General features: G+C 49.1%; 3 protein-coding genes across 11 annotated transcripts in view; 2 read left to right on the top strand and 1 right to left on the bottom strand.

Annotated features, from left to right (window-relative positions):
• The window catches only part of RETREG3 (reticulophagy regulator family member 3), a 57,955-nt gene extending 46,614 nt beyond the window's left edge, over positions 1 to 11,341 (top strand). For all 3 annotated transcript variants that reach the window (XM_060081818.1, XM_060081816.1, XM_060081817.1), the window contains 8 exons: positions 1,925 to 2,031; positions 4,114 to 4,144; positions 5,076 to 5,202; positions 5,843 to 5,927; positions 6,749 to 6,886; positions 7,920 to 8,002; positions 8,650 to 8,782; positions 9,180 to 11,341. In XM_060081818.1, the coding sequence (XP_059937801.1) occupies positions 1,977 to 2,031; positions 4,114 to 4,144; positions 5,076 to 5,202; positions 5,843 to 5,927; positions 6,749 to 6,886; positions 7,920 to 8,002; positions 8,650 to 8,782; positions 9,180 to 9,637 (1,110 nt within the window). In that variant the 5' untranslated portion in view covers positions 1,925 to 1,976 and the 3' untranslated portion in view covers positions 9,638 to 11,341. The remainder of the gene's footprint in view (positions 1 to 1,924; positions 2,032 to 4,113; positions 4,145 to 5,075; positions 5,203 to 5,842; positions 5,928 to 6,748; positions 6,887 to 7,919; positions 8,003 to 8,649; positions 8,783 to 9,179) is intronic.
• A 1,180-nt stretch (positions 11,342 to 12,521) lies between these two features.
• PSMC3IP (PSMC3 interacting protein) lies at positions 12,522 to 19,466 on the top strand. 5 transcript variants are annotated; one of them, XR_009530391.1, is made up of 9 exons: positions 12,522 to 12,580; positions 12,669 to 12,769; positions 12,959 to 13,048; positions 15,833 to 15,944; positions 16,430 to 16,575; positions 16,696 to 16,749; positions 16,860 to 16,937; positions 17,021 to 17,132; positions 18,833 to 19,466. XR_009530391.1 is itself a non-coding variant. In XM_060081441.1 (8 exons), the coding sequence occupies exons 1-7, from the start codon at positions 12,547 to 12,549 to the stop codon at positions 16,892 to 16,894; spliced, it is 579 nt and encodes a 192-aa protein (XP_059937424.1). In that variant the 5' UTR covers positions 12,522 to 12,546; the 3' UTR covers positions 16,895 to 16,937; positions 17,021 to 18,730. The 5 variants fall into 5 exon arrangements, 3 of the variants coding, with proteins under 3 accessions (XP_059937424.1, XP_059937422.1, XP_059937423.1); XR_009530392.1 differs by lacking the exon at positions 18,833 to 19,466 and adding an exon at positions 18,763 to 18,780; XM_060081441.1 differs by lacking the exon at positions 18,833 to 19,466 and having other exon boundaries at positions 16,853 to 16,937; positions 17,021 to 18,730.
• MLX (MAX dimerization protein MLX) lies at positions 17,284 to 26,015 on the bottom strand. Of its 3 annotated transcripts, none has more exons than XM_060081436.1 (8): positions 25,742 to 26,015; positions 25,427 to 25,463; positions 24,871 to 24,960; positions 24,484 to 24,590; positions 24,130 to 24,229; positions 23,841 to 23,940; positions 23,273 to 23,474; positions 17,284 to 18,433 (listed from the first exon to the last, which is right to left on the bottom strand). In XM_060081436.1, exons 1-8 carry the CDS (start codon positions 25,943 to 25,945, stop codon positions 18,377 to 18,379), a joined length of 897 nt encoding a protein of 298 aa, XP_059937419.1. In that variant the 5' UTR covers positions 25,946 to 26,015; the 3' UTR covers positions 17,284 to 18,376. The 3 variants fall into 3 exon arrangements, with proteins under 3 accessions (XP_059937419.1, XP_059937420.1, XP_059937421.1); XM_060081437.1 differs by having other exon boundaries at positions 17,285 to 18,433; positions 25,904 to 26,015; XM_060081438.1 differs by lacking the exon at positions 24,871 to 24,960 and having other exon boundaries at positions 17,285 to 18,433; positions 25,904 to 26,015.
• Between the last annotated feature and the right edge of the window lie 350 nt (positions 26,016 to 26,365).

Raw genomic sequence — 26,365 nt, 5'->3', positions numbered from 1 at the left:
GCGCAGGCTTAGTTGCCCCCGCGGCAAGTAGGATCTTAGTTCCCCGACCAGGGATCGAACCTGCGTCGCCTGCATTGGAAGGCGGATTCTTTACCACTGGACCACCAGGAAAGTCTCCTGATTTGTTATTGTTAACATCACATATAGATGAGGAAACTGAGGCTTAAAGAGGTCAAGCTAATTTATTCAAGGTCATCAACTCAGAGTGGCTGTTCAGAGAAATAAACTCAAGTCAGTCTAAGAGCCATGCCTGCTGAACCACCTCTTGTGATGCATTTGGCTTCCCTCAAGATCTTAGAACACTGTTTCTCAAACCGTCTGCAGTGAAGGACTACTGTTGTAGTTTTCCCCAGTCTATTTCTGAGCAATACTTTTGTAAAATACAATATAAATGAGTTACTCGATAAATTTAAAATGCATACAAAATACAAGCCCAGATATACCCTTAGATTCAAAATTAGTTGGTCAAATTGCTATAAAAATTTCTAAATTCTTTCTTTCAATTTCTATACTTACTTCCTCACAGTCTGGTAACGTCACTGGACTACAGACACTCACAGGGCATTGCCCTAGAGGCTTTAGAGTTGGATCATAGAAAGACTCAAGAGCTAGCTTTTCATGAAAAAAAATTTTATTGTGAAAGATTTTAAATATATATTTGTAGAGAGAATAGCATAAATAATCTCAAGTACTCAGCATCCAGCTTCCGCAGTTATCAACTCATAGTCAATCTTGTTTCCTCTTCTTTCACACCCTTTCCCTTGCCAAACTATTGTTTTGACACAAATCCCAGATATCATATCATTTCATTCATAAATATTTTAGTATGTATTTCTAAAAGATAGGGACTCTTTAAAAGCATTACTTCCATAACATCATAGCCCCAAAATTAAAATAATTCGTAATATCTTCAGATGCACTGTCAGTGTTCAGATTTCCCAGATTTTTTGTAAATATCTCTTTATGGTTGATGCCTTCTAATAAGAACTGGCTCTTCCTTTATTCTCTTAACGTGATACATTACAACTGTTGAGTTTTTGTATGTTGAACCACCCTTGCATTCCTGGAGTAAATTCCAGGAATTGGTCATGGTGTGTAGTCCTTTTAATATGCTGCTGAATTCATTTTGATAATATTTTATTGAGGATTTTTGCATCTATATTCATAGGTATCAATATACTTTAGTTTTCTTGTAGTGTTTTTGTCTGGCTTTGGTATCACAGTAATGTTGCCCTCATTAAATGTATCAAGAAGTGTTCTCTCTTTTTTCAATTTTTTGGGAGGAGTTTGAGAAGGGTTGGTGTTAATTCTGGAGAGCTGGCTTTTAGATGTAGCTTCAGTGTTCACTTTCTGTGTGACCTTGACCAACTCGTTTTACTTTTTTGAGCCTTAGTTCCTTCCTCTGTAAAAGGATATCTAATTGAATTAGGTGCTCTTTAGTGCATGTCTGTCAGTTTGTTGCCCCGAACCAGGGTCGAATTTGGTAGAAAGATGTTTGCTTTCATCAAAACAACTTGGTCAGTATAAGAATGAATTTCGGGAATTCCCTGGCAGTCCAGTGGTTAGGATTCTGCGTTTTTCCCTGCTGAGGGCCCAGGTTCAATCCCTAAGATCCCACAAGCCGTGCGGTGTGGCAAAAACAAAAACAAAGAATGAATTTCTCCTTAAAATTAATAGAATCACAGGCTTGAAAGTTGAAATGGGCTTTAAGAGGTTATTTGGTTTAGTCCTCTGCCTTTACAGAAGCAAATTATTATCTCTGCACCATAGGTAAAATAGCTGAAGTCCAGAAAGTTTAAGTGATTTTTCCCAAGGTGTATAACTAACAGTTAAGTCTGTTTACCACAGGACCAGTGGTGCACATTTGGTCTTTTCTGAAATTAGCTTAATTGGATAATGATCTTCTGTTCTTCCTTCTCTTTAGGTTCTTTGCCCTGACATCCCTTCGTCTTGTGTTTTTACTTGCATTCAGCTCAATGATCATTGTGTGTATAGATCAATGGAAGAGCAAAATCTGGCCTGAAATAAAAGGTAAGTCTGGTAGCATTTAGACCAATCTGAACCGGAAATGGCTTTTCTGTCATTTTCACCTTTAGTTTTAGGGGGTTTTGGGAGAGTATGTGGAGCTGGAAATATCTTTTGAAGTCTGAATTATTTGCTTTAGGAGACGTTTGAAGGGCTAGTGCCCCATCTGTCGTTCCTTAGAGCTGAGTTCTGTCCTTCTCATTGTTTATTAAGCTTAGGAAATCTGTATCCGCCACCTGAGATATTCTTGCCCTCATAATTGGCCTGAGGAATACATAGTCCTCAAGTTGTTAAAAAATAATTCTCCTCACTGGGTACTACATCATTACCAAGACAGTATCAGTTTGCCTCTGAGGAATTTCTTTTAAATTGTTTATTTGCAAAGCACTAAGATATTATGACTTAGATAAAGTCCTCTAAGATATGGTTCCTTTTCTCCAAGATGATACATATGTAAACATAAAAAAAGTTACAGAACAGCACCAGAGATGTCACAGTGCAGTATGTGATCAGTATGTTTGTCATGTATTTTGGCCCTAGCTCAAGCCTTGAATGAAACAAAAGATTTGGACAGGTAGAGAGATAAGTGGGTTTCTATGGGGGTCAGAGGCTTGATTAGTCTGAGGAACCAGAAGCTGCAAAGCATCTCCTGAGGGCAGGGAACTGATCATTTTCACAGGAGTGGAGAGGTCATTAAAGGGAGTGCTAGGAAAGAAAGTATGTTGGGATTAGATTTTATAAGGGCCTTTAAGTTAGGCTTAGAAGTTTAGACTTTATCCTATAGATAGTGGGTGGTCCCTGATGATTCTTTTATTAGAGCTATATGCTGAGAAGATATTAAAGATTAATTTGATAGCATTTTACCCGACCACATGGAAAGAGAAAAGGGCGAAGAAGGGAGACTCTGGCTGTATCTGTGTGATAAGTAGTCAGAGAGGTATCAGTGGAAACAAACGGTGGATGGCTTGGAGAGCTGTGAAGAAGGAAGACACGTCATACTGATAAATAGAGGTTAGGAGAGTAAGGGATAACAGCAGCTTTGGGATTTCAAAGCTAGGAGAGTAGCAGTGGCATTACAGTTAGATGTAGGCAACGTCAGGCAGGGCAGTGGGTTTGGGTGGGGAGTGAGAGAGAGGAAAATTGATGTAGGTCGGACATGGTAATTTTGAAGTGTTGGCAGAATATTCAGACCAGAGTATACAGCTTTTAAATACATTCCCATCCTATTTTGCAGAGACTTCAAGGAATCAGGTAGTTCACCCACCTGTCTTACGGCTAGTGAATGTCAAAAGACTTCACATCATTGATTGTAGTTAATGGGTCTCCTTTTAAAGAGAATAGGCAGATTTCTGGAGTTGAAGTAGTCATATAATGCCTTCGTAACCCGGCACACATTGATGCGTACGTGTAACCCAGACACTTTTTTTTTTTTTTTTAATATAATAGTGTTTATTTTTACTTATTGACAGTTTGCTTTATTTATTTGTTTGTTTGTTTGTTTATGGCTGTGTTGGGTCTTCGTTTCTGTGCGAGGGCTTTCTCTAGTTGTGGAGAGCGGGGGCCACTCTTCATCGCGGTGCGTGGGCCTCTCACCATCGCGGCCTCTCTTGTTGTGGAGCACAGGCTCCAGACGTGCAAGCTCAGTAATTTTGGCTTACGGGCCCAGCTGCTCTGCGGCATGTGGGATCTTCCCAGACCGGGGCACGAACCCGTGTCCCCTGCATCGGCAGGCAGACTCTCAACCACTGTGCCACCAGGGAAGCCCCTAACCCAGACACTCTTGAGGGGTGGCATGGACCTTTTTTTATGTGCACCTTGGCTCTCAACTGTAGTAATTAGAAGGGGCCCTAATGCTCCATTTGGATCCCCGCCCCATCCCACCAGAGAAAAGAGCAGGCATCAGCCATCATTCCCTTGTCTGCAGCTCCCTAACTCTGGCAGTATAACGTGGTGTCTCCTTTTTATTGTCTATTACTGTTTCCTTTTCCCCAAACCTATTAAAACTTGAGCTATCAGACCAACAGCCTAACATTTTCATGTTTAAGTTTTCCTTACCAACTAATGCTGGTGTTTGTTTTAATATTGTAGTGCCAAGACCCGACGCATTAGACAATGAGAGGTATGGAACACTAATTAAATCCCTTTTTGTTGTTCTGATTGATTTTCTTGTTGTAATATTCTGGTTCTAGGTTGTTAACTCCATGTTCTAGATACAAAGTATAAGCTGAGAACCTAGTCTGTTGCAAATCATCATTTTAACAAATCCTCAAGTTCAGGAAGGAATATGTTAAGATGACTAGTGTCCTCTGATATTTACAAAAGATGTTTCTGAGAAAGAAGCATTACAGTGCCCCATAACCTGACATAACCAAGGAATTGGCTGCATTATTCAGCTCTAGTGTGAAAACTTAGAGGCAACTTACTTCATTTGTCTCCTGGCTTTTATACCAGGTCATTTAGTGTTTTCTGTAACCTCTGGCTGTTTAAAGTTCCTGGTCAGAAAACACATTGGTTCCTGGCATCAGCAAGCCAAAGATTCCCCTTGTGGCTTACAGCTCCTGCTTTCATTTCTCAATTCATTCATCTCATATATTTGACCCAAAGAATTTTCTTTGCCATGGTTTATTTTGGTTTTGCTTTGTTTTCTCTCTGAGGGGCACATCCTTTGCCTCCCGCCTCTGCAGCAGTGCTATCAGACTGTGCTTTACTTTTTTCCCTGGATTGCAATCACAGTGAATTGCAATGGTGTGAGCCCAGGAAAGATGTTTTTAAGCACAAAGGGCCTTGGAGCTGGTGGCAGGTTTACATACGTGGATTGGGCTGCTTGCTCATAGGGTGGAGTTGTCAGAACAAGTCTGCCCTCCTAGTCCTTAAATTCCAGTTTCAACCTGGTGAGCCAAGAAGAAAGTCATGCTTCACCTCCAGAGCAACTAGGACTAGCCACTTCCCAGACCCTATTTAAACCGGGAAGGATTGGCTGCCTTCACAGTGAGATGCGGGGGGAACCTTCAACACCCTCCTTTCACAGCTCCCCCTTCTCTCTCCCATAGCTGGGGCTTTGTGCACCCTCGGTTGCTCAGCGTGCCCGAGCTCTGCTACCACGTAGCTGAAGTCTGGGTTAGTGGGACCATTTTCATAAGGAACCTTTTGCTTTTCAAAAAGCAAAACCCAGGCAAGGTAAGACTCTTCCCTTTTTCACTCTCATTTCTGGCTCTCAGTTCAGTTCGTGCTAAACTGAAACAGCCCGTTTACTACCTACCCTCCTTCAAGAAAGAAAAGACCATGGTGTTTGTATAGACAAGGGAAGTTGTAGGAAGGGGCTTCTGACTAAGACTAAGGCAAGAGCTTGAGGACTCCTTCTTTGGGTGCTTGCCACTTAGATTAGGCCATCTTCCTGCCCCAAGATGGGAAAGAAAGCTTGCTTGTGTGCATTCTGTGTCATTAAACATGTGGTAGGTGGTTGAGTTTTTTATTTTATTTTACTTTGACTTAAAAAGCCCACCACCAACACTTGTTTTCAGAGGGAACTTTTGGCTGAGTCCTATTCAAACCAGTTTGCCAGCATGAAAGGTGCGGCCCTGTGGGGTTAGCCATGTGAGAAGAGTTTGAATAGAAGTGGACATCCTCCCTTTCCTCCCAAACAGAATCACCATTGGATGCAACAGTAGCTAGGTACATGTCATTCTGACATGTCCATGCTTTACTCAGAGGTCATAAAGAATCACTTCTATCACATCTCCATCTTACCCGCCCCCCATGCCCAACCCAGTCCCCTGCCGTATAGCAGAAGCTTAATACTGTTTCCTGACACCCCCAGTTCTGCTTGCTGAGCTGTGGGATACTGACCTTTTTGGCTGTCTTGGGCCGCTACATCCCTGGGCTCCTGCTCTCCTACTTAATTCGTAAGTATGGTATATACCTCCCCCACAAGCTTACCCTACCCATAGCTTTTCCAGCCATAGCTAACTCTGGGTTTAGGGAGAGGACTTTTATAATTTGGTTCTCCAGGAAATGACCTTTTTATATTTTCATGTCCTGTTTAGTGTCATGAAAGTATCTTTCTTCTTACCTGTATCAGGCTCCCCCCATATAAAGTCCTTTTCTTACCAAGTCAGCTTTAGAAACTGATGAGGGTCCACTAACATATATTGTGTTACCAGCTATAAAGGACTGTCTGTCCCTATTTCAGGAGGGAATTTTTAGAGTCAGTGTATTGTATAACAGTAGAACATAACACTTAGGGGATCCTCTATTTAGGGGATCCCCTACTAGGTTCTGTTTACCCTGGAGCACTTTTTTTCCCCCTGGAGCACAGTTCTGTAAATTTAGTTGCTTCATATTGGCATGAACTCTGTCTGCTTGAGACTGGAAGAACTGAGTAGTGATGGCCCTGGCCATTATATACCAGAAGCTCACATGATTTGTTGTGTATTTGCTGAGGCATTGTTACCATTTGGCCGTATTTATGGCTCAGCAACACCCATATGCGAGTGACAGCACTGCCTGGCTCTGCCCTCGATGTGTCAGCAGCGTACTCTGCTCTGCACAGCCCTGTAGGTGACCGCAGAAGTCTCTGCCCTCCGGAACCTTCACATCCGTGAAGGTGACCAGCAGAACTAGAATGTGTTGTGTCCAAGCCCTAAGGACACGATAGCAGAGGGACCGTCAGGACTGTTTCACGCAGCCCTTTCTCCATTTTGCCACTCTTTCCCACTCCTCTCAGTTGTCACTGTCATGATGTGGCCCCTTGCTGTGTACCACCGACTGTGGGATCGAGTGTATGTACGGCTGAAGCCAGCTCTGCAGCGGCTGGACTTCAGTGTCCGTGGCTACATGATGTCCAAGCAGAGAGAGAGACAATGTAAGTGTCAAGGGGAAGCTTCCTTCCACTTGGACAATTTGGGGAGGAGAAGGAGAAGCCCGTAGGTCTGACATAATAGGTCCTTGAACATGGAGAAGTGGGATGTGGTTGGTGTGTAGGGGGTTGGTGGTAAAAGTGACCTTCTATTCCAGGGAAGTCTATGCAGGCTTACTAGTTTTTCCCGTTTGGAATTCTAGACGCTCCCATTTTAAACAAATAACAAGAAAAGTTCTCCCAAGTCAACTAAAAGACAGACAGTGAAGATATTCCCAGTGTTAGCTTCTTTTTATGAATCACGTCCTGTGTGCTGACTGCTCTGCATACGTTGTCTTATTTAACGTTTATAACAACCTTGAGAAGAGGGTGGTATTATCTTTTTCTGGTTGAGGAAACGGAGGCTCACGGTTAGTAAATGGCAGAGCAGGTCTTTCAAACTCCTAAGCTCGGCCTACATTCAGTACTGAAAGCTGCCTTCCAAAAGAGATTTAAAACTGGCTTCAGAAGCCAGAAGTGTACTAGCCCAGGATCCTCCAACACACGAGTGACAGTCGTGCGAACTTTTCCCTCTCTTCTGTGGTATGGTCAGGTTGGGTTTTCATTAAACCCTGGCCTTCTAAGAGCCCTGCACATGGGCACCAAGGCCCAGCTCTCCCTGACGCAGCCAGTCGAATAGTACCAGTCCTCAAAAGGCTGATTCAGCCCAGGTGGGGCATCTCCCTTTGCCCTCTCTGTGACAGTGTCCGCTTTACACATTGACATCTGGTCTGTCCCCAGCTGATCCTGAGAGTTGTTGACAGGCCTGGTAGTTGATCATCTGACCAGAACAAAAAGGGAGGGATGTTGGAAGAGAGATCTTTCTCCTGTGTTATCAGCTTACCTTGCCACTTAGGCTCAGCAGCTCCTCCCTCAGGCGTTGTTATGTAGGCCTAGGGGGTTCATTCTCGTGTTCTGATTTTATGCCTTTGAAATCCAGAAGGGGCAGGGGTTTCCCCTCAAGGGAAGGTGTCAAGGCGTTCTTGCTCTTTCCACACAGTGCGCCGCAGAGGTCTACACCCAGAACGCGCTGGAGACAACCACAGTGACAGTGAAGAGGAGCTTGCTGCCTTCTGTCCTCAGGTATCTTGGGTGGGGGAGCTGCATCACTGGCCAGTTTTTTTTTTAGCTCCTTTTTAACCATCCGGCACTCATGTTTAGACAGTAACCAGGTTTTCAAGCTCCCTGTGGGCTCTCCAGGGACCCAGCTTCTTGCCCCTTTCCAAGGACCTCACTGCCCCAAGAGCAGTGAGGAGAGAAGCTAGCTTTATATAGGGACTTCGTATGTAGAATCTCAGTTTGAGCCTGGTGACCAGCACGCCCTCTTCCATGCCTCCTTTTAACCCCTGCCATCATGGCAGAACTTCTGCAACTGGCGTGATCACTTTTAAACAGCCCAGCTTGCCTTAGGTCAGGCAATGTGTGTATCCTCCTGGCCACCCGTGAAAAGTATTCTCTGGATCAATTATTTGCTTAAGAGTCAGTGGCTGGTTGACACCCAAGACTGCTTTCCTTCCTGTGCTCAAGACTGAGGAAAAAGGGTGTTTTCCCTGGGGGAGCAGCCTAAAAGGGGTCAAGATTTTGACTCAAGTCCCCATGCATGCCTGGTTGCACCGTTGGCCTTAGGGCAGCCTTTAGGGCCGGCTCACTGGTGAAGCTGTAACTGGGGAACTGCGCTTGTTTCTAATGGCACCATCTCTTCAGGCGTGTTGGTCTTTTCTTTTCCTAAGCTCGATGATTCTACTGTTGCCAGGGAATTGGCCATCACAGACTCTGAGCACTCGGATGCTGAGGTCTCCTGTACAGACAACGGCACATTCAATCTTTCACGGGGCCAGACACCTCTAACAGAAGGCTCTGAAGGTAGAGGAACCTTGGAGCCAAGTTGACATTGGCCCTGACTGTTGCCTCTCAGCTTCCCGGGCAGCGGGGACACTGCCCCCGCTTTTCCTGTTTTCTGAGCTGTGGATCAGTGGCAGAGCAGGGGTATGGCTCCAGCCCGATGGCACTGCTACTCTCCTAGAAATCCTCAGTCCCTTAGTGGCCTCAGATTCTCAGCTTATGGGGGACATAGCAGAGGAAGAAAGGGGGAGTTCTCTGGCCAGTAGAGGTCACAGCAGTCTATAAGTGGAGGGGGAAAGCTGACCAGTGCCAGAAATCCAGGGTGGAAACATCTGGTTACTTGGAGATGACTTGGTGGGGCTGGGGCGCAGGAAGGCCAGGCAGTTGCCGTGTCTCAGACACTCCTCTGTTCTCCCAGACCTAGATGGTCACAGTGATCCAGAGGAATCCTTTGCCAGAGACCTTCCAGACTTTCCTTCCATTAATGTGGACCCTGCTGGCCTGGATGATGAGGACGATACCAGCATCGGGATGCCCAGCTTGATGTACCGTTCCCCACCAGGGGCCGAGGAGCCTCAGGGCCCCCCTGCCAGCCGGGATGAGGCTGCACGGCCGGAGCTTTTGCTTGGCGCCCTGCCTGCAGGATCCAACCTCACCAGCAACCTTGCTAGCCTGGTCTCCCAGGGCATGATCCAGCTGGCCCTGTCAGGGGCCTCCCAGCCAGGCCCTGCTGGCCTACCTCCCCGGAGAACCACGAGAGGTGTCCTCCGGGCCCCCAGTTCAGACCTGGACACTGACGCTGAGGGGGATGACTTTGAACTTCTGGACCAGTCGGAGCTGAATCAGCTGGACCCTGCCAGTTCCAGGAGCCACTGAGGCAGAGACTCCCCTTGGGGGTCATTGTGGTTTAGGTTTTTTTTGCTCCCCATTCCACTTAAGGTGAAGGGGCAAGGGAGGAACCCAGGTCCCAGCCCTTGAATTATATGTGTTTGCTCAGTAGCCTGGCAGATGCTCAGAGGCCTGATGAGACAGGATACTCACTCCTCTGCTACCAGCTGGACACTGATTTCTGAGCTCAAGTCACTGAAGTGAGAATGTGCTCCCCTGAGGGACACGTCTCTCCATCAGGATGGTGGTATTTTGGGGGAACAAAGTAGTCAGGGGTATTGGTTCCCTTTTGAGGGGATGCTGCTGTGTGCTTCTAAGTGTGGGTGCTCAGAAGCCCTCAGTGATAGATCCCTTCCTTCCTTCCTCCCTGTATCATCTCCCGAGAGCTCCAAGTCAGGCAGCTGGGAGAGTTACACTGTCATCTTCCTCTTCTGCTAAGCCATGCTTTGATTTTGCCTTTTTCTAAGCAAGCTTGTCCTTTGGTTCTGCAGAGCAGGCCTGTTCCCTCTGCCCCAGCCCGTCCTCATTTCTTGAGGCCTAACCTCCAGTGCTCCAAAATATTGCTTGTGAAATTTAAGAATGTGAACGTGAGGTGGGGGTGGGCCTCTTCCACATTACTTTGGGCCATGGGGTCAGCTGGCTGGGAGGGTGAGTGCCTCTATATCTCATGGTCTCACTGAATCTTTTGGAGCTGCCTGGTTATTTTTGGTGCTGCTAACCCCTGGCTCCATTTGCCCGTCAGCCTGAGCAGTGAGCAAAGCAATACCATACCATACCCATTTCCATGTTCCTGTTCCTTCCCCTGCTCCTCCTTTGGAGAAGCAGTAATCCCACATGGGCAGTGTCAGCGTAGCACTTTACAAACGGCTCAGTGGCGTTCGTCCCAGGAGCCACCAGCTCTTCTGGCACCAGCTCTTCTGACTCCTTGTTCAGCTCCTTTAATAATTTTGTTTTCAACTCCTTCCCAGTTTGGCAGGGCTTCTTTTAAGGATGAGCCCAGTTAGCAAGAATGTGTCTATAATCAGCAGAGACCCCTGTAAAGGGTATCTGTTCTGCCCCTAATAAAATCATGTGAGACAAAAATTTAAAAAGCTCATTAGTTCTAGACCTGTGCCTCCCCAGTCAGAGCTCAAGCTGAACTCTTCTGTCCTCTTTCCCTCTGCATTAACCCTTTGCTGATCCTCAGGGACCACTCCCCCAACACCCCTGTAGCTGGGTGAGGGATGTTGGACAGAGCCCATTTTCACGTGCTGCAGGTGGGAGTGTGCTAACATGTTTGCTCTTGGTTGATGGACAAGGTAGAGGCCAAGGAGTGAAAACAGTCAACGGTGAGAAGGGAGAAGAGCTAGGTGTCTGATTCATAGTCACTTCCCTTTGTGGAAGGTTAGGATAACGACCTCTCCCCACTTCAGTGTTCTCAAACAGACTTCGGATACCTTCTCTCTTCCCAGAGCCCAGATGTCTTACAAGTGAGCTCTGATGTGGGAAAAAACAGGAGGTGTGGGAAAGGAGTGGGACTTTGTGTGTTTGCATGAGTGTGTTTAGCTTCGGGCCTTGGGAATTGGCAAGAGGGAGGGAAGGAAGGAGAGCAAAATCTTTGGAAGGTGTTTCTTGTACCCGCGGATCCTGCTCTGAATCTCCTTAGTCCTCCACTGTGAATTGGGATGGGGATGAGGGAGGGAGGGGTGCTGGGGAATAAATCTTGTATGAGAACAGTCTTTTAAGAGACGGATGCTGAATGGTGCCTTATCCTTTGATAGGTCTTGTTAATCTGAGATGATATTGAGGGGGTGATAGCCTCAAAAGAGGAAGCCCACGTGTGAGGGACCCACCTGCCCATCCCTGTATTTCCTTGTGATGGCCAGAACAATCACCATGGTGGGAGGCTACTTCCCCTCTCCAGGAGAGCCCAGATGTGAGCATAACCGGCACTCTTGGCTGGCATCTAGCCCGCAGTTCCATCATTTCTAATTCTTGATACCGTCCCCTAAACGTGTGAAGACAAGCACAGGTTTCAATGGCTAGTTAGATTTTAAGTAATAGAAGCTTTAAAAAGCAGCACCATGCCCCTCTGAATTGTTTGAACCTGCAACTCAACAGCTGCTCTTTGGCCTTCAGTTGACCTCAGAAACTAGAAATACTTATTTCAGGCTTTGTCCCATTGGCCGATGTGGGCAGGAATGGAAAGCACCTGCCAGGTGTTGCCATAAGATTGTCTCGGCCAAGAGGAAACTTCTACAAGCATTGTGGCTTAAGAGCAGCCCCCTCCCAACCCTACCTTCAACCACAGCATGTGCTGAGCGCCCTCTGTGTGCGAAGCCCGGTAACGGTTAGATTAAGGCAGGGTTATTCTCTCCAGGGCGCTTACCCCTTCTATTGTCTTCATAACCCCCTCCTGCAAACACCTCTTGTTGCCGTTTTACAAAAAAATGAGAAAAACCGACTGAAAGGTTTGCGCCGTGGGAGGGGACACGTCCGTAGGTAACGAGCCCTGTGACCTTGAGCAAGTCGCTTGCCCAGCGGGAGGTGATGTGAGGTTTCTTTCCGTTCGAATACTCAGCCCAGTTCAAGGTCACGAGTGCTCAGCGGCCGCTAGAACTGGGTCCCGAAACTTCAGCGCGTGATTCCCTACAGCCCTGGTTCCGAGGGGAGTAAGGGAGAGGTTCGAAGCGCGCGCCCCGCCTCCCCGGCAGAGACCGGGACCCGGCGGGCGAGACGTGGGCGCCCGAGTTCCCGGCCGAGCTGAACTACGGTGTCCGGGAAGGGCTGCTCCGCCTCTCGCGAAGGCTTCCCTCCGCCAATCACCACTTGAGGCCAGCCCGGCCCATCGCCGGAAGGAGCCGTTGCCCCGAGCAACTTCCACTTCCGGCTTTCGGAGTTCGGTGGCGGTAAAAAACATGAGTAAAGGCCGGGCGGAAGCCGTGGCGGGAGGTAACGGCCGTGGGCGCCGGGAGACCTGGGAGGAGGGCGGGCAGGGGTCGGTTGAGGGAGCCCCTCCCCGCCTCGTCTCTCTCCGTAGCCTCCGGGATCCTGCTGAGGTACCTACAGGAGCAGAACCGGCCGTACAGCGCCCAGGACGTGTTCGGGAACCTGCAGCGGGAACACGGACTGGGCAAGGCGGTGAGGACCCTCTCCTGGGATTCCTCCCCTAGGACTCCTTGAATCAGCCTGTGTTCCTCCCCTCCCGAGGCTGCCATTCTAGCCTTGGGCTTCCTAAGCCTCTTCGGGCGCTTCCCGCATCATTGGTGACATTCCCCAGCCCGGCCCGAAGTCACTCCCCCGATTTCTCCGCCCCCTCCCCTCTGCCAGGCGGTGGTGAAGGCGCTGGACCAGCTGGCCCAACAAGGCAAGATCAAAGAGAAGATGTACGGCAAGCAGAAGATATACTTTGCTGACCAGGTGAGGGCAACGCGCAGATTAGCATGTGTGTGAGAGTCCGGCATTAGGTGAATCAGTCCCTGGTATGAACTCTCTTCGGGAGAATTGACGCATCCTGTGAAATTCACCGGTCTTAGGCCAATAAAAGGGTCCCAGCCAGCCTTTAAGTCAAAGTGTGGACCCCCTTTGCTGTCATCCAAACTTCACGAGATTTCCAGACTTGAAATATGATAGAGGACAGAAGATCCTGAGTTGTTGCTATCGAGGTCCATTTATCCTTGGAAGTTCTTATTCCCAGTCATCTAGATGAGAACCACCGTCTTCCAAATTATTTTCCTTCTGTCTCCACCCCCTTCCGTAAACACATGTGACAGTAACTTTGTATCTCCAGCTCAGACCCCTCCACCTGGATGCCTTTCAGGCCATTCAGAATCAATATTGCCAAAGTAGGATGCCTCATCTCTCCCCTAAACTGGCTCCTCTTGTATTCTTCTCCCTTAATGGAATCACTCTTCACCCAGGCCAGAGACTGGGGAGTCATTCTTTTTTTGTTTGTTTATTTTGGCTGCATTGGGTCTTAGTTGCGGTGGGGGGCTTAATTGCCCCCCGCCCACCCGCACGTGGGACACGTGGGATCTTAGTTCCCTGACCAGGGATCGAACCCCCATCCCCTGCATTGGAAGGCGGATTCTTAACCACTGGACCACCAGGGAAGTCTCTGGAGTCATTCATTCATTTGTTTATTTCTGCATTGGGTCTTCATTGCTGCGTGCGGGCTTTCTCTAGTTGCGGCGAGTGGGGGCTACTCTTTGTTGCGGTGTGTGGGCTTCTCATTGCGGTGGCTTCTCTTGTTGTGGAGCACAGGCTCTAGGTGCGTAGACTTAAGTAGTTGTGGCTCGTGGGCTCTAGAGTGCAGGCTCAGTAGTTGTGGCGCACGGGCTTAGTTGCTCCGTGGCACGTGGGATCTTCCTGGACCAGGGATCAAACCGGTGTCCGCTGCATTGTTAGGCAGATTCTTAACCACTGCGCCACCAGGGAAGTCCCGGGGAATCACTCTTAATTTCCCTTATTTCACGTGCCTAGTCAGCCATCAAGTCCAGTTGTTTTCCTCTTCTTGAATCCATCCTCTCCTTTTTCAGCTGCCACCACTGCTCTAGTTTAGGTGCTCCTCATCTACTGCAATATCCTCCTAACTCCTGGCCTCCTTAAACATATCTTAAACATTGCAGCCAAAATAATCTATGTACGTACAAATCTAGTCATGCCGTTTCCTTACTGAAAACTCTAGTGCTCCCTAGAACAGATAAAAGGCACTTGGAGACCTGGCCGCAGCCTGCCTCTAGCTTCTCCTGTCCCTGTTATTTCTCCATTCATCAATACTAGACCATTTAGATGTGTTTTACTCCTGTGGCCTTTGCTCATTGTCCTTCCTCTGCTCAGAGTTTTTGAGTCCCTTCTTTCTGTTCACCCGGCTAACTCTTACTCATCCCTTAGGATTTCACGCAGGCATCACCTCCAGAAACCTTCCCTGAATGCTATGAGCTAACTGCCTTCTTCGGGCACTTACCTCTTTTGAGGCATACTCTATTGTAATTGTCTTTTCACTTGTCTCCCTCACAAAACTGAAGCTGTTCTGGGGCAGACCCCATTTCTTATCTTCCTTTACTCAGTAACCCCACAGGATTTAACATCCACCGTCAAGGCTAATTATCCTAAAATAGGTTTCATTATATTACTGCTCTATTGAAGATCCCTTAAAGAAGTTGGCATTTTTTTGGTTTGTTTTTCTGTAAAGGGCCAGTTAATATTTTTATGCTTTGCAGGTCAGATGGTCTCTTGTCCCAGTTACACAACTGTCACTAGTACTCAAGTCTGCCACTGTAGAGCAAAACCAGCCATGGACAATACGTAAGCAAGTGGATGTGGCTACGTTTCCATACATTTTTTTCTAAAACATGCATCGGGCAGGATTTGGCCTGCAGGCTGTAGTTTGCTGCCTCCTGCCCTAATGGTTTACCTCACCTGAACGTAGAGTCCAAACTGCCCGGGCTGGGTTTCCCATCCTTTCCATTCTGCTTCCCATCACCACTGACAAGACCCCACTGAGCCCCAGCACAGGCCTTTTCTAGCTGCTGGTCTCATGGGAGGGGTTCCTCAGACTTCACTGGTATCCTTTATCTAAATACCTCCCACCACGCCTCTTCACCTGTCCAGATTCTTCCTATTGTGGAAACCCATAATTAGGTATCATCACCTTGAGGAGGATGTTCCTTTACTCCTTCAGCCCAGTGAGTGGTTTTGCCAGTAACCTGAAAGATATTTCTCTCCTATTATTCAGTATCCTGCACCTCAAAACCCCTTGAGGACAAGTATCAGGTTTCAACTTGTTCTTTTACAGCTTTTTGAGTGGCCTGGTACTAAACTGAATGACTGCTCAAAAGTACCCTCTCGGGGCTTCCCTGGTGGCGCAGCGGTTGAGAGTCCGCCTGCCGATGCAGGGGACACGGGTTCATGCCCCGGTCCGGGAAGGTCCCACATGCCGCGGAGCGGCTGGGCCCGTGAGCCATGGCCGCTGAGCCTGCGCGTCCGGAGCCTGTGCTCCGCAACGGGAGAGGCCACAACAGTGAGAGGCCCGCGTATCGCACACACACACAAAAAAAAATGTACCCTCTCACTGTCTTCCCAGGCCCTCTGGAGGGCTGGGGAGTCCCAGATTCTCGTGTATGAATGTTGCCTTCCCAAATGTGGGTTCCCTTCTTGCTTCTCCCATCAGCCTGCTTCTATTTGTCCTTTTGTCTCTGGCAGGAACAATTTGACATGGTCAGTGATGCTGACCTCCAAGTCCTGGATGCCAAAATCGTGGCCCTGACTGCTAAGGTGCAGAGCTTGCAGCAGAGCTGCCGCCACATGGAGGCTGGTAGGACCGGGCAACCCCCAGAAGGTACCCCTAGTGTCAGGGTCAGTCTGAGGTCAGGAATTACCAAGTGAAGGGTTTGTTGACTGCGGTGTTGTCTTCTTGCAGCAAAGATCCTTTTGCTGGGCTGTCATAGGCATTACCTTAAAATCAGTCTAACAACTAATGGCTTTTGAAGACAAGTGGGCAAGACAGGCATTTGCCTTCCCTACTGTGAGTACCAGTATACGGTTCCCACACTTCCCTTTACTCTGCTGCTTTAACTGACTACAGCTAACAGTCTACTCAGACTCATTCCCCTCAACTATTTGTAGATGGGGAAGGAAAGAAAACTAGAATAAACTGACAATTCTGTAAGCCTTAATCTCTCGAGGATTTCCAGAATATGGGACCCATTCTGGACCCTGTGTATAGAGCCCAGAGCAAGGTGGAGGCCTGGTCTCCTACCTCAGGGTAGCCAGTGACCTCTCCGGGGGATGTGGTTTTAGAGCTGAAGGAGTTAACTAGTGCCCTGACCACACCGGAGATGCAGAAAGAGATCCAGGAGTTAAAGAAGGAATGTGCTGGCTACACAGAGAGACTGAAGAACATCAAAGCTGCCACCAACCATGTGACTCCAGAAGAGAAAGAGCAGGTGGGTGGGGAGGAAGTGGGGAGCAGGGAGGGCTGCCTGTGTAGGTTCAAAGTGAGGAGGGTTGGCCCCAGCAGCTGCTGTGGGGCTGAGGGGGTCAGAGGAACCTGTTTCCCCGTCTAGGTGTACAGAGCGAGGCAGAGGTACTGCAAGGAGTGGAGGAAGCGCAAGAGGATGGTAAGTGCGGGGGAACTCTCGGCAGGCCCTGGACAGCGGCAGCCACCGGGGCCGCCCTGTATCAGGGACCTGTCAGGCATGCCGAGTACTGCCCATCTGAAAGGGGGCAGGGTTTTGTTTCTTGTCAGGCAACAGAGCTGTTTGATGCAATCCTTGAAGGATACCCCAAGAGCAAGAAGCAGTTTTTTGTAAGTGGTGTTCTCCCTTCCTTGCTTCTCTGGGGCCTGCGTCCAGGGAGGTCTCATTCACTTGTCTTGCTGCCCCGCCCCAGGAGGAAGTTGGGATAGAGACAGATGAAGATTACAACCTCAAGCTCCCAGATCCCTGAGGACCCCCCGGCAGGCCTGGGAACAGAGATGTCCTGGACTGGCTGCCTTGTTTAGGTCGGCTTTTTTGTTGTTCCTGCTGCTGTCCACTTTTGGGCACACACCAGAGGTACTGGGTGGAGCACTGGTGGCCCAGAGAGGATGGTTTCACTCATTTCATCATCCATGTTTTGACTGCCTGAACTTAACAGTTAGTTAGATGGGGAACAATGCAAAAGGAAAGCATTTGGCAATATTTATTGTAATATAATTTGATATAAAAATATTTAATTTCCTCTGGATAATCAAACCTCCCAGATATCAAACCTGAGGAAGGCCAAAGAGAGCCTGGGGGACAAGAGCAGAGAGAGGCTACTATGCACAGCGTTCAAGGAGCCCAGGGCCTCACCCGGGACTCTGTGGGGCTTTCCACTCCGGGAGACCTTCAGAAAGTCTTCTCTGCCCACCGTCACCCCACCCCAAGTCCTGGGAGAAATGCAGGCAGCACTGAGATGGTAGAGACCCAGATACACTTGACAGAAAGCCTGGGAGTGGTCTTGAGGCCAATATTCCAAAATTGTAAGTTTAGCAAAATTGCATTGTTGGTGTTTAGAAAAATTAAAAAATTTAATATGTAGTGTTGCATCATATTTGACTTTGCTGTGCAGTGCTACTGCCTGTGGGGACACAGAGGGCAGGAGTGGGTGAGGAGGTTGCTTCCCTCCACCACCCAGAGTAGGGGGCAAGGGCAGGAACCTGGCAGCCCTGCCCTGAGCTGGCCAGAGAAAGCCCTGGCCTCACCTTGGGCTGACCAGGCAGCCCTAGCCTAGGCATGAGGCCACCTTTCACCTTTCATGGCTGTGAGAGTATTTTCCCTTACTCCTTTCTTCCCATCCAACTACTGCCAAAATGGCCAAACTCAGGCTAAATGTTGCCAGAGAGACCAAAACAGGCAAACAGTAGTTACCAAATATGAGCAGAAATCTGAGGCTTAGAAAAAGGGAGAGGCCAGGAGCTTTTTAGGGTTTCCAGAGCAGACCCCATCCCGAGGACTTCTATGGGGAGGGGGAAAGACTAAGTAGGTTTGAGATCTATGGTCAGTATAATAAATTAATCAAAGCTTTCATAATAACCTTCCCCCCTCCCCAGCCCCACTGAAGATGGGGCTGAGGGGGAGCGGGGAGCTGGGGAGCCAAACACTGAGGAGAAAGCAGCTGACTGGTGTGCAGTGTCACAGTCCAATCTCATAAGCCCAGTGGCTCCACGGCCAAGTAGGAGACTCAAGGCCTCTTGTTGGCTGTTCTGCAGGTTCCAAGAGCTGGTCAGTAAAGCTGGTTCTTCAATTGATGTAGAACACCAATCACAATCTCCCGTAGGGTCTGGTAGGGGAAGCAGAGAAAGAGAGAGATCATGCTCAGGGAGGGCACAGAGCCGCTCAGTCATGCCTGCCTGAGCCAGGTGTACTCTTTAGAGTACAGTTAAAACAAAAAACCTGGGAAGCACTGATGTCTACAGTTTGCAAATGCCCCCAAAACAGGATGGAGTCAGTCAGGGATGGAGAGATGCATTACTATGTGATAATGCAAATACAAAAAAGGTTAATGGTAAACTTTAGGTGGGGGATATATGAATGTTCATTATAAAATTCTCTCAGTGCTGCAGTATGTTTACAGTGTTTCACAATAAAAATGTTGGGACATGCTTTCAGCTGAAAACATTTCCTCTAAGATCAGAAACAAGACAAGGATGCCCACTTTCACCACTTTTATTCAACATAGTTTTGGAAGCCCTAGCCATGGCAATCAGAGAAGAAGAAATAAAAGCAATCCAAATTGGAAAGGAAGAAATAAAATATCACTGTTTGCAGCTGACACAATACTAAACATGGACAATCCTAAAGATGTCAGCAGAAAACTACTAGAGCTCAGCAATGAATTTGGTAAAGTTGCAGGGTATAAAATTAATGTACAGAAATCTCTTGCATTTAAGCATCAAAGAAAAATTAAGAAAAATATCCCATTTACCATCACATTAAAAAGAATAAAATACCTAGGAATAAACCTACCTAAGGAGGTAAAAGACCTGTACTCTGATGGAAAGTAATTGAAGATGACACAAACAGATAGAAAGATACACCATGTTCTTTGATTGGAAGAATCAATACTGTTATAACGACCATACTACCCAAGGCAATCTACAGATTCATTGCAGTCCCTGTCAAAATACCAATGGCATTTTTCACAGAACTAGAACAAATAATTTTAAAATTTGTATGGAAAGACAAAGAACCCGAATAGGCAAAATAATCTTGAGAAAGAAGAACAGAGCTGGAGGTATCAAGCTCCCTGGCTTCAGGCTATACTGCAAAGCTACAGTAATCAAAACAGTATGGTGGGCTTCCCTGGCGGCACAGTGGTTAAGAATCTGCCTGCCAATGCAGGGGACACGGGTTCGATCCCTGGTCCAGGAAGAACCCACATGCCGTGGAGCAACTAAGCCCATGTGCCACAACTACTGAGCCTGCGCTCTAGAGCCCACGAGCCACAACTACTGAGCCTGCGTGCCACAACTACTGAAGCCTGCGCGCCTAGAGCCCGTGCTCCACAACAAGAGAAGCCACCGCAATGAGAAGCCCATGCACCGCAATGAAGAGTAGCCCCCACTCACCGCAACTAGAGAAAGCTTGTGCGCAGCAACAAAGACCCAAAGCAGCCAAAAATAAACAAACAAAAAAACAGTATGGTACTGGCACAAAAACACACAGATCAATGGAACAGAATATAGAGCTCAGAAATAAACCCACACACTCATGGTCAATTCATCTACAACAAAGGAGCCAAGAAAATACAATGGAGAAAAAACAGCCTGTTCAGTAAGTGGTGCTGGGAAAACTGTACAGCTACATGTAAAAGAATGAAATTAGACCATTTTCTCACACCATATACAAAAGTAAAATAGATTAAAGATCTAAATGTAAGACTGGATACTATAAAACTCCTAAAGGGAAACATATGCAGAATACTCATAAACTGCAGCAATATTTTTTGGATCCATCTAAAGGAATTAAAGTGAAAATAAATGGGACCTAATTAAACTTAAAAGCTTTTGCACTGCAAAGGAAACCATTGACAAAACGAAAGGACAATCTACTGAATAGGAGAAAATATTGGCAAATGATGTAACTGATAAGGGGTTAATATCCAACGTATATAAACAGCTCATACAACTCAGCAACAAAAAAATAACCAAGGAATTCCCTGGCAGTCCAGTGGTTAGGACTTGGCACTTTCACTGCTCTGGCCTGGGTTCTATCCCTGGTTGGGGAACTTAAGATCCCGCAAGCCACATGGTGTGGCCAAAAAACAAAAAACAACCCGATTAAAAAATGAGCAGGGGGCTTCCCTGGTGGTGCAGTGGTTGAGAGTCAGCCTGCCGACGCAGGGGACACGGGTTCGTGCCCCGGTCCAGGAAGATCCCACATGCCGTGGAGCGGCTGGGCCCATGAGCCATGGCCACTGAGCCTGCGCGTCCGGAGCCTGTGCTCCGCAATGGGAGAGGCCACAACAGTGAAAGACCCGCGTACCGCAAAAAAAAAAAAAAGGGCAGACATGGGGCAACTAAGCCCGTGTGCCACAACTACTGAAGCCTGGACGCCTAGAGCCCGTGCTCGGCAACAAGAGAAGCTACCACAATGAGAGGCCCACGCACAGCAACAAAGAGCAGCTCCGCTATCCGCAACTAGAGAAAACCCACGAGCAACAACAAAGACCCAACACAGCCAAAAATAAATAAAATAAAATAAATTTTTTAAAAAAAGGGCAGAACTGAATAGACATTTTTCCAAAGAGGAAATGCAGATGGCCAACAGGCACATGAAAAGATGCTCAACATCGCGAATCATCAGAGAAATGTAAATCAAAACCACAACGAGGGACTTCCCTGATGGTCCAGTGGTTAAGAATCCACCTTCCAATGCAGAGGACGCGGGTAAGATCTGGTCGGGGAACTAAGATCCCACATGCCACAGAGCAACTAAGCCCAAGCGCCACAACTGCTGAGCCCGTGAGCTTGAGCCCATGCACTGCAATGAAGAAGAACCCGCATGCCGCAATGGACCCAGCGCAGCCAGAAAAAAAAAACCCACAATGAGGTATCACCTCACATCTGTGAGAATGGCAATCATCAAAAAGAACACAAATAACAAATGCTGGTGGGGATGTGGAGGAAAGGGGACCCTTGCACCCTGTTGGTGGGAATGTAAATTGGTGCAGCCACTGTGGAAAACATTATGGAGGTTTCTCAAAAAACTAAAAACAGAACTACCATATGATCTAGCAATTCCACTCCGGGGTATATATCCAAAAAAAAAACACACATACTAATTCGAAAAGATACACGCAACCCCAGTGTTCCAGCAGCATTATTTACAACTGCCAAGATACAGAAGCAACCTAAGCATCCACCAACAGGTGAATGGATAAAGAAAATGTGGTGTATATATATACAATGTAATATTACTCAGCCATAAAAAAAAGAATGAAATAATGCCATTTGAAGCAACATGGATGGACCTAGAGATTATCATACTAAGCAAAGTAGATCAGAAAGAGAAAAACAAATACCATATGGTATCACTTATATGTGGAATCTAAGTATGACACAAATCAACATCTCTACGAAACAGAAACAGACTCACAGACACACAGAACAGCCTTGAGGCTGCGGGGGTGGGGGAGGTAGGGAAGGGAAGGAGTGGGACTTGGGGATTAGCAGAGGCAAACTTCTGTATATAGGATAGATGCATAAACAACAAGGTCCCACTGTAGAGCACAGGGAACTATATTTAATATCTTGTGACAAACCATAATGGAAAAGAATATGAAAAAGAATATATGTATAACTGAGTCACCTTCCTGTACAGCAGAAATTAACACAACATTGTAAATCAACTGTACTTTAATAAAATTTTTAAAAGTACCAAAAAAAGCCTGCAAAAAAACCAAGATGAATGGACACACACACACACACACACACACACACACACACACACACACACACACACACACACACACACACACACACACACACACACACGAATACTCCTCAGCCAAAAAGCAAAACGAAATTCTACCATCTGCAGCAACATGGATGGACTTGGAGGGTATTATGCTAAGTGAAATAAGTCAGAGAAAGATTCCACATATAAGTGTACGACATTACTTATATGTGGAATCTAAAAAAATACAACAAACTAGTGAATGTAACAAAAAAGCAGCAGACTCACAGATACGGAGAACAAGCTAGTGGTTACCAGTGGGGGGTGGGGCTGAGTGGCAGTATTGGGGTGGGGGAGTGGGAGGTACAAACTACTGGGTGTAAGGCTGCAAGGAGGTATTGTACAACATGGGGAATGCAGCCAATGTTTTTTGTAATAAGTGTAAATGGAGTGTAACTTTTAAAAATTACATTTAAAAAACTGTTGGGAAACAAAAAAGTGAGAATCTCAGATACAAGTCAAGCCTCAGAAAAAACAACCAGGCCTCAAAAATTGAAGACTCAGGGGCTTCCCTGGTGGCGCAGTGGTTGAGAGTCCGCCTGCCGATGCAGGGGACACGGGTTCGTGCCCCGGTCCGGGAGGATCCCACATGCCGCAGAGCGGCTGGGCCCGTGAGCCGTGGCCGCTGGGCCTGCGCGTCCGGAGCCTGTGCTCCACAACGGGAGAGGCCACAACAGTGAGAGGCCTGTGTACCGGAAAAAAAAAAAAAAAAAAAAAAAAAATTGAAGACTCAGTGCAACCATTAACACACTCTCCATTACAAAGAATAATCAGAAACCCCATGGAAAGCTACTTTAGTGGGCCTGGGGGTGGCAGCCAGGAATCTTTCCAAAAACCCCAAGTAAGTCTGCTGCAAGTGATCGGGGCTTACTTGCTGGGCGGCCGAGGAGGAGTGCCTGAGGCTGCCATTACTTGCCACTATGTGAGCGAAACAAAGGCCAAGAGCTAGGCCTTGCATTAGTGAGTACTCAAATCCTTGCCAAATGAAACCTTAACAGGAAAAACTGGGCTAGAAGGCAAAGGGGGAAACAAGAATACTGAAAGCTGTAGAAATATCCTCAAGAAACCTAAAACCTGCTACCCTGTCTCTCTGAACAAACAACACTTGGGCCACTGTGCCTGAGGGAAGACCCCCAACCCCACGTCCACTGCTGCCCCGTACCTGAGGCTTACAGTGCTCCTCAATCCAGCTGAAGACACAGGCCGACAGCTCCTGGAAGCTGGCCACGGAGATAGAGGCATTGAAGGACTGGAAGAGGGAGTCCATGATGCCTTGAAACACGTTGAACTTCACCTGGTCAGAGACCTGGTCCTCCCCCTCATGGGGGTTGTCCTGGTGTGCCTTCACGATCTGCTCGTAGTTCCTGAAAGCAAACAGGCCAGGGCTCAGGGGCCGCAGCAGCTCCACCGGCCCAGGAAGAGTAACAGCGCCACCCGACGTGCTCCCCTGGGAAGGAGGTTCCCGGAGAGCCTTGGGGAGGTATTAACATCAGCTAGATACTGCTTCGAGGTCAGAAGCGGTGACCCACCCTCTCCGGCCTTCCCTTCATTAATCCCACAGGCGTTTCCAGAGTATCCGCTACAGTTGGGATAGAGCCCTGCCTACCACATGAGAGTGAGAATAGTATGTGATGTGGCCTTTGAACAAAGGGAAGGGCGTGAACTGAAGAGGCCTCAGAGTCCCCTCAGAACCAGAAGCCCTGGTTCCCCCAGCCCAGCGCCCCCCTTACACTTTCATGATCTTTAGGGCCATGACGTCCTTGCGTAGCGTGGATACCTCCTCCTCCTGCTTTTTCTTCTCCTTGTGCAAAAACTGGATGTAGTCAATGGCTGGAGTGGGGGAGGGAAGAGGGCGTGGGCACAACCAGAAGGACCAGGCTGATTGTGTCTCCCCTTCCCCCAGACCCCACCTCTCCTGTTACAACCATCCCACCAGGGCCAGGCCAAAAGCGGCTCTGAGGCGCTCTAGCCTTCACAGCCCCCTTGGCTCCAAGCCCTCCGGTGCTCTCCTGGCCATACTCTTCTGCAGAACGATGGCCTTGCTGAGCTTCTGGGAGCCGATGGAGAAGTCCTGCTGCTGACAGGTGGGGACGATGGTCTGCAGGTCGTCATAGCCTCTCTGTGGAGAGAGCAGGGGACACGGGTTCCTTAACTGAGGGGTTAAGACAAATGGGCACAAAGTTTTCCTTCCATGATACCAAGTTCCATGCTCACTCACTCAAAGGGAGTGGGAAGGAGGGAGAAGTTCATGTCCAGGGCCTAGACTAGCTGCCCCCAAGCCTGCTTGGGACTGCCTGACGGGGTCAAGGCAGAGTGGATCTGAAGTGTGCAGCGCCCTCCTGCGCTGGCTGAGGCGCAGGCCTCCCCAATCACCTTGATGGCATCCCTCCTCTTCTGCTCAGCCTGAGTGTGTGCTCGCCGCCGCCGGTCCTTGTAGGACTCCTTGTAGGATTCCTGGTGGTAATCGCTGTCCTCGTCATCTACGCTCAGAGTTGGGGGCAGGAAGAGGTCATTCTGGGGCCCAGTGGGGCCCATCTAGCCCACTTTTCCCCAGCTGGGAAGAAGAACCTGGTGCCCAGAGATGGCAGGTAGCTACAAGAACCTAATATCCCAGATGAGGTGAGAGGTGGCGCGATACCCTGCTTCTAGCACTAGGGTTCCAGCGCCTCCACGTGGATGGCTGGAGCTGCCCTGTCTAGAAGAGATACTAAAATGAAGGCACATCTGGTTCCCCGGAGTGGGGGGGACGTTGCTGCCTACCTGTGTTGGGGACAGAAGAGGCACTGGTGGAACCGATGCTGTTAGCTCTGGACACTACACTCCCCTTGCGGGTGCTTTCTACAAAGAGCCCTGAAAAGAGAGGCCCCAGTCACTACGGGGTAGGATAGAGGGGGGGGGTCCGGCTAGGCCCTCAGACACCTGTGGGCATAATGGCTTCCTGGGCCTTAAATACTGACCTCTCCCCTTCAACCCAAAAGCCAGCCATACTGGGCCACCCACTTCCTGTCGTGCCATTCCGCAGTGCTCCTGTCCCTAGTGGCTACACCGCTCCACAGGCCTGCAGTGATACCTCCTGGCTCACAAAGTGGCATCTGGGCGTGATGATGGTGAGTGACCAGCTGTCACTACTTCTATCACGTCCCTGCTCCAGGACATAGGGAACTAGGTGTCACCCTCCAGCTCCTCCTCCCTCGCTGCTCAGGCCCGCTCAGCTCAAGTGGACTGTGCTCAGGTGTGACTGGCAAGGCCACTTAAATCTATAGGGCTGAAATGGGAGTGTCCCTCCAGAGCTGAAGACGGTGGGGGATGCACTCACCGGGGTCCAGGCTGTTGTCGCTGTACGCATACTCGACCTGCGGCACCGAGCAAGGGAGAAGCCCGTCAGACCTCCGCCCCTGCGCGCGTGTACACACGTACACGTACACACACACACACACACACACACACACACACACACACAGCCACCCACCCCTGGGGTGCGCGGGCAGCCGCAGGATTCCCCCAGAGCCAAGAGTGGCTAGGCCGCGGGAGCGCCGCCCCTCGGCAGGACCCCGTCCGCCCACTCCACACCCCCAGCCCTCCAGCCCCGTCCCCTCACACCCGCGCGCACACGCCTCAGTTGTCTTCCCACCTTGGCACACGCGGGGTGAGAGCTGTCTTCTCTGCAGCCCCGGGGCCCGGAGAGCGGGGGTAGCTCTGGGGACTTCAGGGAGTCCCCTCGTCTTCCGGACCCCCTACGTGCACGAGCCCGACCCGCCCTCCCCTCGCCGGCGTGCGCGCCCACGGGGCTTGCCTTGACCCAGGGGTCCTCCGGAGAGGCGCCCGGCTCCGTCATCTCCGACCCACCGAACCGGAACCCTGCCCGCGGGCTGGCCCCCTGCGGCGAGAAAGCGGCGAGGCGCGCCCACGTGACCCAAACCCACCAACCCGCGGCCCAGAGGCGGGGGCGGGGGCGGGGCGGCTGCGCATGCGCGACTCGGAGAACACCGCCCCCACCCACCCACCCACCCACACACACCCGCCGCGGCCGGTGGAGATCGGGAATCCGGTTTGGTGTTGGGGTTGACACCGGCGGCCTTGGGGCCGTCCTACCCGCCCGTCCCTGCCCTTCCTCAGGGCAGGCGTCCCAGCCGCCGCGACATGAAGCACATTCGGTGAAAAGGGGTCCCCGCAAAAAGCTTGTCCGCAGTGTCGCAGAGAGTTGCGCGCACGCGCACTGCCGAGGCCAGCCGGCTCCCGAGGACCGGGACGAGTT

The sequence above is a fragment of the Mesoplodon densirostris genome, chromosome 18 (genome assembly GCF_025265405.1).
Source record: "Mesoplodon densirostris isolate mMesDen1 chromosome 18, mMesDen1 primary haplotype, whole genome shotgun sequence".
In the NCBI taxonomy this organism is placed as follows: Eukaryota; Metazoa; Chordata; class Mammalia; order Artiodactyla; family Ziphiidae; genus Mesoplodon; species Mesoplodon densirostris.
Note: the sequence above shows the minus strand (reverse complement) of the source record. Positions and strands in the feature narration are given on the sequence as shown.